This window comes from Oncorhynchus mykiss, chromosome 2 (assembly GCF_057628025.1).
Source record: "Oncorhynchus mykiss isolate SJ-2025 chromosome 2, ASM5762802v1, whole genome shotgun sequence".
NCBI classification, from domain to species: Eukaryota; Metazoa; Chordata; class Actinopteri; order Salmoniformes; family Salmonidae; genus Oncorhynchus; species Oncorhynchus mykiss.
The window spans coordinates 24322403-24335000 of NC_143023.1; the positions used below are offsets into that span (position 1 = coordinate 24322403).

Here is a 12598-nt window from a genome sequence, read left to right on the forward strand (position 1 = left end):
CTATGGTTAATACTGTATGTTTCTCTCCTGTGCTAGCCAGCTCCTAGCTCAGTGATCGCTTCCCTCCCAGTCAGGTTTACTGTTGTTTTGCTGTCCCCAGCCAGCTAAGTGCCAGGTGGCTGTGTTTGGGGGGCTAAGCGGCACAGCATTATTCTGTCTCAGGCCCAGACTTACTTTGGGCACGATAATCACCAGGTGTTCATTCTTGGCACTGCAAGCGTGTGTTTGGAGGGGAGGATGGAGGTTGAACCATAGGATGTGTTTGTTTACAGCTTTAGTGTTTTTGGCTTAAGCACACCATGTCTCCCACTCTCTCTCTCTCTCTCATATCTCTCTTCATCTCCCCCTCTCTCTCATATCTCTCTTCATCTCCCCCTCTCTCTCTGCTCCTCTATCTCACTTTTTGAATCTCTGTCGCTCTCATCCAGCTGTTTGAGTTGCTGGGCCCAGAGGGATTTGAGATGATCTCTGTTCTCCTCCAGAGAAGGTCTTCTATCGTGGACTCTCTCCTTTCCATCCCTGCAGACAGGATCAACTACCCACCAGGTGAGTCAGACCCCACCCCCTGCACCAGAGGCATCCAGGTCATCTCCATAGAAACCAGAGATCCACACTCGGGGAGCAGTGGGGTAGAGTATCGTTGATGAATTAAACTGTAGATAATTGGTTTGAAATTCAGTCTACCTACCTAGACAAATCTTGACATTCATCATTGAAAAAAATGTAATGAAATAAATCAATATTTTGCCTGTCACTACCCCTCATTTGGAGGACCACTTTTAATATTAGGCCTTTTTTATTTAAATGTTTTATACTTATTTACCCCCAACCTTCATCATTGTCAGGGTTTTCAAGGGAATGGGAGGGTGATGTAGGATAGGGTCACTAAGGCTGACTCTTGGCTCTGCCTTTCTCAGTGGGGTCATGACCTTTAACAACTGGTCCATGTTTGGATGTTAATCCCTACAACACAAACAGCACAGTCCAGCTCCAACAACCCTTAAAGATCTAAATGAGGGTTTGATGTACAAATCAATATTAGACTCTGTAAATCTTTGATGGTGTCCAGTACTCTAGTACAGAGGTACAGTATGAAATGCACAGTGTCCCTGTCTCTTTGTCCTGGGTGAAGGTTGGTAAAGCTGTAGCCTACTAAGGAATACAATTACAAATACTTCCCTACTGCTATTCAATATAGAAAATGTGTTAATTGTATGTACATTTCACGTAACTGTGAAAAGGCTATTCACCATCCTCTCTACCCAAAGGTTAAACTTTCCACCTTATTTTCCGTTCAATATCTTTTTTTCCCTCCCTCCCTCCCTCCCTCCCTCCCTCCCTCCCTCCCTCCCTCCCTCCCTCCCTCCCTCCCTCCCTCCCTCCCCGTTCTCTCATTTCTTTGTTCCCATCACCTACCCCTCAGGTCTGTTTTGGAGCTGGGTATTGCTCTCATTTTCTGCATGATTGTCAAACGGCTCAATACACTGAAAAGCTATTACCTAAAGATAGCCTATTAAGCTTAGCTCAGTCCTTCATTATTTCTCTAGGTTTTTGGGGAGGAGGTTGGGAGGGGTTGGGGGAGGAGGGTCGGGGGTTGGGGGAGGTAATGCACCATGATCCATTTAAGTCCAAGATAGTCATCTCCAGCACTAGACCAGTCACTCTCTTTTTGCCCCTCTTGCCTTCCACTACTTCTCACAAATCAGAGAAAATGTAGCAAAGTAGTATTTCACTCTATAGACAAATACCTGGCTCATGCCTTGTATAGTCTTACTGTCCCCACAATGAAATCTGGAAAGGGACTGTAGCTCTGTGTCTGTCCTTTAGTACGTTCATCACATGCAGTATCTCAGACAGCACTGGCCCGATTTTGGTGAAACTTTGGTGAATCTTTGGTGATCTTGCCATAGAGATCCGGCATGTACACAATTACACGGATAGGCCCAAGGGGGGTACTGTAGTAATATACTGAAATTCCAAACTTTGAACAAGCATATCCTGTCCCGTTTGAGCTACTGTCATGGAGTGATGTTGTTATATGCATCCCCTCATGAGCAACACGTTTCTATAAGCTCTGCCCGTTAGTTTTTCTGCTAATTAGAAATTTTTTGTCCCGTACCAAACCAACATTCGAACAAGCATAGCTCCTGCCCCGTTGAGCTACATTCATGTTATTTTGGACATGATAACATCTTCTCATTAGAAACAAGTTTCCCTTAATTACCTATGTAATTTTGATACTTACAAATGGAATGTCTTTCCACACAACATATGTTGGAATAATTGACACAGGGAGGAGCGCCACGTCATTCGTGGGGGACAACATGTTCACTGTAGACTTGTTATTATACTGAGGGGGTGGCATTATCCCTTAGCCTGGTCCTAGATCTGTTTCTACTGTCTTGCCAACTCCTATGATCAGTGTCCAGCACAAATGGATCTGGGACCAGGCTAGTACAAGAGAATACACTGACTTGGTTGGTGCTGAAGCGTTCTCCCCTGTACTAGGATATGTGTCCTGCTGTAACTTAGCTATGCCGATCTGCTCCTTCCTCTGTACATACAGAGTATGTAGTTCAGTGAAGTATCCTCTCTACATTATACAGTCTTCTGACTGGCTCATATTAAGGCTGTTGCCCCTGTAGTTCACTGTTTCCCAGGCTTTGCCTACAGAGTACACTGACTGTTTTATATTGAAGTTACTTCCTCCATGGCCTGTAGCTGAATTCAGTCAGTGATTTCAGTCTGTATTTCCCCACAGCATGGAACTGATTCTACTGGATGTCACTGAAGCTGTTCCCTGTGTAGCACAGTGAGCCCAGTGCCTGACTGTTATTTTTCATACACTGAACCCCATGCTGAGCTAGCAGTATCACTCCTTGTCTCTCCTGCTTTCTGTCTCCTCTTTTTGGAGATGTTTTCTTCGCTTGGAGGCTAATAGTTTTTTTTTTAACCCTTGAAATGTGAATAAAGCTGTGAGTAGCTGAAGATGTGTGTGGGAGGATAAGGATGGACAATTTGTCGTCGGTTCCAAATCGTAGGCAGGCATCAAAGAAATTGAAAAAATATATAAATAAATCTGGAATTTTAGTTTTTCAGAACATTTCTATATATTTGTTTAGCCTAAGGGATTTATGTTATCTATTTGAGTCATTCATTTCCCACATCCTACATTTACAGCGGTGGTTGTGATACTGTAAATGAACCACCTAATTTGAAGGCCCAGTTCAATCAGAAATGAGATTGACCTGCGTGTGAGAGAGAATACTGTGAAATTGTAAATGCGTTAATAGACCAATGAGTTCCAAAGCTCTCTGCCAGAAACCCTAACCCTATAACAGCTTGTTTTCAGGTTTACCCTCTCCACTCAGACAACTCCCAGACAGTTCTAGTTAAATTCTAGCATGAGAAATTGCTCTTTGCTAAGAAGCTATTTTTGTTAATTTTTTTTCCCCTCCACCATTTCCATTGAAAACAATCACAGTAAGGTACTTAGTAATTGTTACCCAGAAATAATTTGATATTGAGCCAAAAAACAGTCTGTATTGGACCTGTAGCCCTTTCCACTCGTACCCCGTACCTGGGTTAAAAATGGCCAAAATTGGAATGCAGTGGCTGTACAGTAACATACTATACATGACGTCAGAGCTCTGTCTCTGCTTCACATTATTTAAAAATAATCACGGTTTTCAGTTTCGATTCTAAAAATGAAATGATAAATGCACTATGCGTTATGTGGGTTGAATGCTGTATCAACATAGAAGTCCCATGATGGTGGTGACTGCCCATTTAATGCTTATCACTTTATTAAGCATCATTTATTCACATTACATTAGTTTAATGAAATATTTCAGTTGTGTATATTACATTTGTTTAAATTGATGACTTTATTATTTAATTCCAAGTCATCTCATCTCGATAGAGCTGCTGCCTATGCTGTCTGCCAAAATCACTATTTTAGTGGTTCTTCAAAGTACATAAGACATACTTTAATGGCCGCTGAATCTGTCACTTAGATCATGTGTTTTCAGGTAGATACCTCGTACATTTAGCATGTGTAAAAGAATACACAGACCGGACATGTGGATTATGATCTTTGTAGTTAATTACCAAGTTTTCTGCTGTAAACAATGTTGAATATTGGCTCCCTACTACATCGCAGTTAGGGTTTGATCAGACTGATCTCTAGAAAAACTGCGCATTGAGCTAGCTCACAGAAAAAACCCAAACCAAATGGACTAAAAATAATTTTACACCATTTTGGATCATCGCGCTACAAAAAGTTGCCCCCATCCCTTCCAGTAAATGGGCAACTTTTGCACTTTTGTTGTCCGAGTGAGCAATATGCTGTACATTAGGATGACTCGATGTATTTTGAAAGGTGATACACTGAGAATTATAATAAATACAGCTTTGATGTTTAGGGTTAGTCTTACTGGGGTCCTACACATAACAAAAAATAATTCACACACAAGACTAACATGTAGTGTGTGTGTGTGCATCTGTCTCACATGTCAGTACAATAATAATTAGGTCACATGGGGGAGAGGCTTTGTGCTGTGAGGTGTTGCTTTATTTGTGTTTTGAAACCAGTTATGCTGTTCACTTGCGCTATATAAGATGGGAGTTCCAGGCACTCATGGCTCTGTATAATACTGTACGTTTCTTTGAATTTGTTGTGAAACTGTGAAAATATCCCTGGTGGCATGTCTGGTGGGGTAAGTTTGTGTCAGTGCTGTGTGTAAGTTGACTATGCTAACAATTTGGAATTTCCAACACATTGTTTCTTATAAAAAACAAGAAGTGACACAGTCAGTCTTTCTTCAACTCTTAGCCAAGAGAGCCTGGCATTCAGGGTATTAATATTAGCCCTCTGATTACAATGAAGAGCAAGACGTGTGGCTCTGTTCTGGGCCAGCTGCAGCTTCACTGTGTCTTTCTTTGCAGCACTTGACCACATGACTGGACAATAATCACGATAAGATAAAACTAGAGCCTGCAGGACTTGACCACATGACTGGACAATAATCAAGATAAGATAAAACTAGAGCCTGCAGCACTTGACCACATGACTGGACAATAATCAAGATAAGATAAAACTAGAGCCTGCAGCACTTGCTTTGTGGACTGTTGTGTCAACAAAGCAGAGCATTTCTTTATTACGGATGTCATACAAGCAAGCCACATTTCCATATTATTCTATATTATACAACTCATGTAAACTTTTATGATCACTATGTTGGATGTAGTTATAAAATGACATGGCATCATACCCTTGGTTGTTCTGAACAGAATGAGTCTATCTTTGACTATTGTGAAAATGTGTTGGGGCACACCCACCTGGATGTACTTTAATGACTTATTTTTATGTGCACCAAAATTCTGATTTGTTTTCCCTGAATTGCATTGTGAAAGCCTAACTGTAAGACAGTATTTTAGAACCTAGCTCGTCATGTTGGCAATAGAACAAGCTTTCACATGATGCCTTGTTTCAGGTGAACTGTTGTGTCCTCACCTTTGATCTAACATTTTCATAATCTCCAAACTGTTCCCTTTCAGTTGCTACCATGGTTATGCATATGCTCTTCATATTTCTTCTGCAAGAAACATTTCAACGTAGCCCTATTCGTATAGGCCAATTCTCACGTGTTTAAAGGGTTGGACTTAGTAACTCGAGTAAATTGTTATCAGTTTGTGTGCAATTCATTAGTATGTGTATTTAATCAATCAATCTGTGTGTAATTAAGCAGTATAAATCATTAATTAGCTGTGGTTGGTTCTATGGTACCTGAGCCTAGGTGTGGTATCAAGTGCCAGGTCGTTTTGACCAGAGAATGAAGCTAAGGTATACTGGGCAGGTAGACGCTCCACAATCGTCTCTTACCTGATTGGACTGGATAGGTAGCCTAGATAATCACTAGCCTGTGCACAGTGGTACAAAACTGATTGCAATGTCGTCGTTAATGATGACGTAATCCGGTTGTGATGATGTAATTTCAACCAGCTTTGACACAATCTAGTGCTTCATTTGGCTCAGGGGAAGTTTTTATTTATTTATTTTATTTATTTCACCTTTATTTAACCAGGTAGGCCAGTTGAGAACAAGTTCTCATTTACAACTGCGACCTGGCCAAGATAAAGCAAAGCAGTGCGACAGAAACAACAACCGGTTCCACCATATTAGGCTGTATCTGTTTTCTTTACGTTACCATTATGGAACTGCAGGTGTTAGTGGGCTAGGGGAAGGGCGATGTGTTTTTCACATCAAGCTCACTTCTGTTCCATGATACTTTATCTCTGGACCGTACTGCATCCTAAAGTCTTCACTTCTCTAGGTCACTTCCAGCCCCTGGAAAAATGAGCTGAGTGTGGTGAACTAAAAGTTCATTTTTAATATTGAATCACTTTGATACATTAACTTCCTTTTACACTGTTGGGGCAGTGGTTGGTGGTAAACCTTTAGAGCGTATAAGGGCTGATTGGCCTACTTTAGCTTACTTGCCTTTTCCGCTCTTTGTCATGTATTGACCACAGAGAAGAGAGAGAGGATGTTTTCTGGTTTTTTTTTCTTTCCTTTTTTTCCCATCATCCATCCATCCATCCACAATTCACGTTACACGCATGGCGAAGAAGTGGTGATAGGCTTCTTCTTCTCTTTTCGCTTGTCAAAGTTCACCTGCCTGCCAGACGGCTTTTGAGATTAACGTTGCCTTGACGACAGAGTGGAGAGGTCAGGAGGGGCTAAAAGAGGCTGATTAAATTTCCCACTTTCTGCATTCCATCAAAGAACTGGGATTTGGTGGGAGGGCCTGTCAACTGCTGATTAGCTTTCAAATTGCAAACTCCTTAATCGTCATGTTGGTAAATACATGTATTCTGCCTGATGGCTGTTTTTACAGATCTCTAAATGAGAATTGAAATCTGTGCAGCATTCTCCAACTCAAGTGATTCAGCTAGCTGGTACTACTGATGAAGGCAGTAGATGGTGAGACGCTTATCTTCTGTGATTTGCTTCCCAGGAATGTTCATAGATATGCATAGTGTTCTATATATAGAATTATTATGACAAAGAATAGACTCTTCATCTCTTCTCTAAGCTCTCCCTGAGCTTATGGCCTTTAAATCATGTTTGAGTAATGAAGCACACACACACCGTCTCTTGAGTAAAATGAAAAACGGGGGGAATTTGAGCTGTTCAGGGTGAACCTAATCATTGCTGACATGGTCACAAACTAGTTGGTATCTCTGTAGACAAACGGTCAGGCAGCGAATCACGCACTGCACCGTCAGCCAGCCCTCTCAGTACTATGGAACTGTTTGTGGAACATGTTCTACATATTAAAATGAGCCAAGACGTGGTTTACAAGAGTTCCGCTTTCTCATTCAGACACACACTCACGTGGTAGGCACACAGACACATTCATGCATGCATTAGGCGTGTGCGCACAGGCCCTTACCACGCACGTGCACACACACACCACTTCACACATCCTATTCCAGAGTGAGCTCGCTGGTTTTCTCCCTCGCTGGTTTTCTCCCTCGCTGGTTTTCTCCCTCGCTGGTTTACTCCCCTGCTCTATCGACATGCTAGAGCATGTTTTTGCTAATTGCTCAGTATCTGTTTACATTTGTTTAGAAAGTGGTAACCACAAGGGGGAAGAAGCTCAATTTGAATGCAGCAAATTCCCTAATCATATCTAGCAAACCCAATAGATGTGGAACGCAGCAGCACAGAGCTCACACAGATCAAGAGAGTGAGCGGGTGAGCGAGCCACATGAAAGGGAAGAGGGAGAGAAAGGAGGGGTGTAGATGTACAACCACAGTGTCAGCGGGGGCTAAGAGAGGGGTGCTGGGGTGTACAGTCGTGACCGTGTCCCAAATGTAGGGGTAAAGAAAGAAGAGCTGCTGCCTTTGAGATGGAAATGGACGTGAAGGTGGAGAGGGCGTCAGAGGGCTGGATGAAAATTCAAAAGAGCCTTTTTGAGTTTTGATGGGCTGGGAGAAAGTGAGAGAGAGAGAGGGAGGATGGACCGGCACTGACAGGGAGTTAGTTTTTCATCTAAATGATTTTTACTCTCATTCCAGTGTTACAGGGAAGGGAGGATGATCAAATCTGGTCCTCCTACTTGACAGACAAGGCCTACTTCACACACTAGCTCAGACTGAAAGGTTAATTTGTTAAGACCTATACAATCTTGTTGCGATTTCACATATTTACTTCACTAATTAAACCATATTCAGTGGTTCCCCATGCTGTGTTACTGTAAAGGACTTGTTACTGTAAACATGGCTACATAAATACGTAAGATTTATTGATTGATGGATAAATTAATTAATATCCATTTTTGTTTTTCTACTCTCACCATTTTTATTCTCCAAATGGCTTGTCTAAATGTGGGACTTGAGTACACAGTGCAGTGGTCCAGTCCTCATTTCCTCCCTGTTCCATCTGATTCAGACATGTTAACCCCAGCTCCCAGTGGGTCAGTTGACTGCATTTCATTAGGGATTAGGAAGGGGCCTGTTTCCTGAAACCGGGAGGGGGAGTGATAGTAGTGTCACTGTGTCAGAACCACTGACCAGTCTCTGCTCATTCTGGGAGGACAGAAAGATGGGACAAACAGAAATGCATATGTGGCCACTGGGAGGCTGCACGCACCTATGAGATTGGATAATTTCACACACTAACCAATCCTGTTAGAGATAGCTGGATGTAGTATAGATTGATGTAGGACAGTGGCCTGACAGAATAAGGGCTCAGATGGGTATAGGACAGTGGACTGACAGAAATAAGGGCTCAGATGGGTGTAGGACAGTGGACTGACAGAATAAGGGCTCAGATGGGTGTAGGACAGTGGACTGGGCAGGTGGTGAGACACCGGAGAGCATGATGTACAACACACTGACATGCTGCTGTCCAGCAGGGTTCAACATTACAGAGCACACTATTGTGTAGAACAGATAGGATTATTTCAAGTACGATAGGGAAGGATGTTAGCTATGTTCATTAACATTTCTACCTCTAGCTTTGGGAATGTTTGACCTACCTGAATACACACCAGCAGTGGAGGCTGGTGGGAGGAGCTAATGAAGGACAGGCTCATTCTAATGGCTGAAATGGTATTAATGGAACAGTATGAAACATATGGAAATCACTTGACTTCCATTTATTTCATTCCAGACATTATGATGAGTCCATTCTCCTATAGCTCCTCCCACCAGTCTCCTCTGCACAGCAGTGTCTAGGACTGGTCTCCTCCTGCCAGGCAGAAGCCCTGCTGCTCTCCCATGGAGCAGAGGTTTCCCAGGCAGACCTCTTCTCATCCATCCACAGCTTGTTGGTTCACCAGCCAGGAGTGTTTTTTCAGGACACTTGAATCTTCACTGACCCCAGTCTCCATATCAGCCCTAGCTTACAGTAAGCCCTGTGTGTGATGTTATCTTTCCCAGCAGACAGTAAAGAAGGACGGGTTAGGGCAGGGATGGGCAACTCCTCTGGGCCTGATTTGGTGTCACACTTTTTCTCCATCCCTACCAAACACAGCTGATTAATCAAATTGCATTCTAAACTGAAGATCATGATTAGGTGATTATTGGAGTCAAGTGTGTTAGCTGGGGCAAAACTATGACACCAGTCAGGCCCTCGAGGAATGGAATTGCCCACCCCTGGGTTAGGGGGTGATTGGAGGCATGCCCTGTTGTAGAGCTGCTAATTAAACCTGCCTCTCTGCGCATAACTAACAAAGCAGCAGTAGTAATGAGGAAGAGTCTAATTAGCGGGTCAAGATCGGCGATAACACATCTGGCAACCGGAGCCAAGCGTCTCTAGCTGGGCGGGGAAGGTAAGACGGCTGTGGTTGACCTGCCCAGTCTAGTAGCCGTGTGAACCCTACAGTTGTTTGTTTTCGTGTGTGTGTCCCACCGTGTGTCAAGTTTAGTAGTGATCCCTGAAGTTGCCGCAGGTGGGGCGGTACTGGTGGTCCCAGCCAGAACCAGCTGTCAGTTAAAACCTGACATGAATAGTCTCCAGTTGTCTGTCTGTGTGTGTGACTTTGTTTGTGTTTCTCTTTCTGTGCATGCAGGGGTGCAACTTGGTTTGATAAGGGGGGAAAACTGCATTTCTACTAGGGCTGTCCCCAAATAAAAATAATCTTGGTCGACCAGGATTAGTCTTTTTCTTTTGAACAATTAATTAGTCCACATTTTTAAATCTGTATTTTTCTATACATAAATGTTTCTATATTTTAATAAAATCAACTATGTGCTGAACTTGTCTGATGCTTTTAGCATGTTGTTTGATTAAATAAGACACAAAAGATTCAAGAGGGAGCCAGAGATCAAGATAGCCCAAACAGAGAAAAAAGAAACTTGTTCCCTACCCTCCTACCGCTGCTGCTGATCTTCGCAGATTCTGCCATTATGCTCCTGAAGTTGCCGGAAAAAGGCTACACCAGCAGTCTTATACATTTGGAGTGCCAATTTATCTTATCATTTCTACCAGTCTGAATGCCAGTTAGGATTTTCATATGCACATTTTCGTGGAACAATTTAATTTATAATAGTCTTTGTATCTCAAAATCATTGTCTGTGGTTAATCTCCATTCTATCTAAATGAAAATTATACCAGTCTAAAAGTAGCTGTTTTATTGCTATGTAAAAATAGCCTACAAACGCCAACACAAAAACATTGCAGCCTGCAGGTAGAAAATATCCTGATAAAAATAAATATCCTATAAATCACATTGGCTACGCATGGCCTGTCTGCAACAAACTTGAAACGCATCAGCTGGGTCACCCTAAAACCTGAGACATTGTATAACATATTCTGGGGCCCCAGAGTTTCCTGCGCCAGTGAGCTCGGGTTAGACACAGCTGTAGGCTATTTGTGCAAGGGAAAATAAGTAATCGGGGGTTTTATGACGTTTCCACTGGATCAGAGCATTACATTTTTCCCTTTCATGCCGAGTGGTTATCGAAAGGGAGAGAATTGGAAATATTGTCCAAATGCTTTCAGTAACTTTTGTCATTCTCAATTGATTCTAAAAACAGACTTTGTTTACTTGCTGTTTGAGGTGAAGAAAAATTACTTTGAGAAGCTCCACATCTCATTAGTGGTGGTAAATTAAGACAATCAGAAATACTATCAGACAACCCCAAATGGGCACATTTTATAGGCCTACATTTGTGCGCAGACCAGGTAGACTAGTCCTTCTTCTATATGTACGTATTCAGGTGCGCGTTCTTACTCAACATTGACAAGAGCATTTAAAAGAGACAATTAATACATTGACAAAACCCGTAAATGGAATGAAATAAACTAAAAACCTATTTCTCACAAGTGTAGCGCAGGTTGTGATTTCTGCTAAACACGTCCTCTGACAATGAGAACGGTAAATGACTGTAATAATAATATATTCAATGTATTAACGGAAATTACCGTAACCAAATAAACATTGCAGATTAGACATTTGGGAATTAATGCTAATGTGTAGTCTACTACTGGTGATATACAGTACCAGTCAAAAGTTTGGACACTCATTCCAGGTTTTTTTTTTTTTTTTTGTTGCTATTTTCTACATTGTAGAATAATAGTGAATACATCAAAACTGTGAAATAACACATGGGAAAGGGAATTATGTAGTAGCCAAAAAGTGTTAAAGTGAGGGGAATTCGTAATTATTACATGAATTTCGACTTGGACTATTGCGAGTGTACTGTAGGCTAGCCATGAGTTTACCAGTCAAATTGCCAGGTTTAGAGGTTCCAAGCATGTTCTATTCATTCTATTTTCTGTGTCTGCTGCTGCTGCGTTGTGGGGGGCATTGCCTAGGCAACTGAAGTATAATTTGCTTGTTTCAGCAAGGAGCAACAAAGCTTCATCACATTGTTAAGAGTCCATGTAACGGTCGAAACGGACTCAACCACACGAATACCCGGCCCTCCCGTCTTCAGGTTCGTTTCACACAAAAGTTGGTGGCAACCACTGTTCAAAACTGAGAGCTGTAGCAGGAGTGGATGAGAGAGGGCTAGAAAGGGAATGAGAGGTAGGGATAAGGAAGGAAGGGAGGTAGGGATAAGGAAGGAAGGGAGGGAGGGATGAGGGATAAGGGAGGGAGGGATAAGGAAGGAGGGGAGGGATAAGAAAGGAGGGGAGGGATAAGAAAGGAGGGGAGGGATAAGGAAGGAGGGGAGGGATAAGGAAGGAGGGGAGGGATAAGGAAGGGAGGGAGGGATGAGGGAGGGATAAGGAAGGAGGGGAGAGAGAAGGGAGGAGGGAGGGATAAGGAAGGAGGGGAGGGAGAAGGAAGAAAGGGAGGGATAAGGAGGGGAGGGATAAGGTCTACCGTAGACCTATTACACAAAGTCGCCATCAATTCAAAGCGCTGCATGCAATGGGTTCTCCTACCATTCCATTGCAAAGAACAAGTAGACCAACAGGCTATACAGATCAGCGCCCAAAGAATGTCCATAGCCCACCATGCCCAAGATTCCTTCAACATATCACAACTGGTGAGAGGATATGCAGAGAAAGAGAAGGGTAAATAAGCTGAGACGTTAAAGTACAAAATATGCACGTGCGATATACAGTATCAACTC

At 42.6% G+C, this 12598-nt stretch overlaps 1 protein-coding gene across 2 annotated transcripts in view; it reads left to right on the forward strand.

Annotated features, from left to right (window-relative positions):
• Positions 1-12598, forward strand: part of LOC110539034 (activating signal cointegrator 1 complex subunit 3) — a 142391-nt gene that overhangs the window by 11201 nt on the left and 118592 nt on the right. For both annotated transcript variants that reach the window (XM_090193702.1, XM_090193693.1), the window contains exon 6: positions 429-546. In XM_090193702.1, the coding sequence (XP_090049828.1) occupies positions 429-546 (118 nt within the window). The remainder of the gene's footprint in view (positions 1-428; positions 547-12598) is intronic.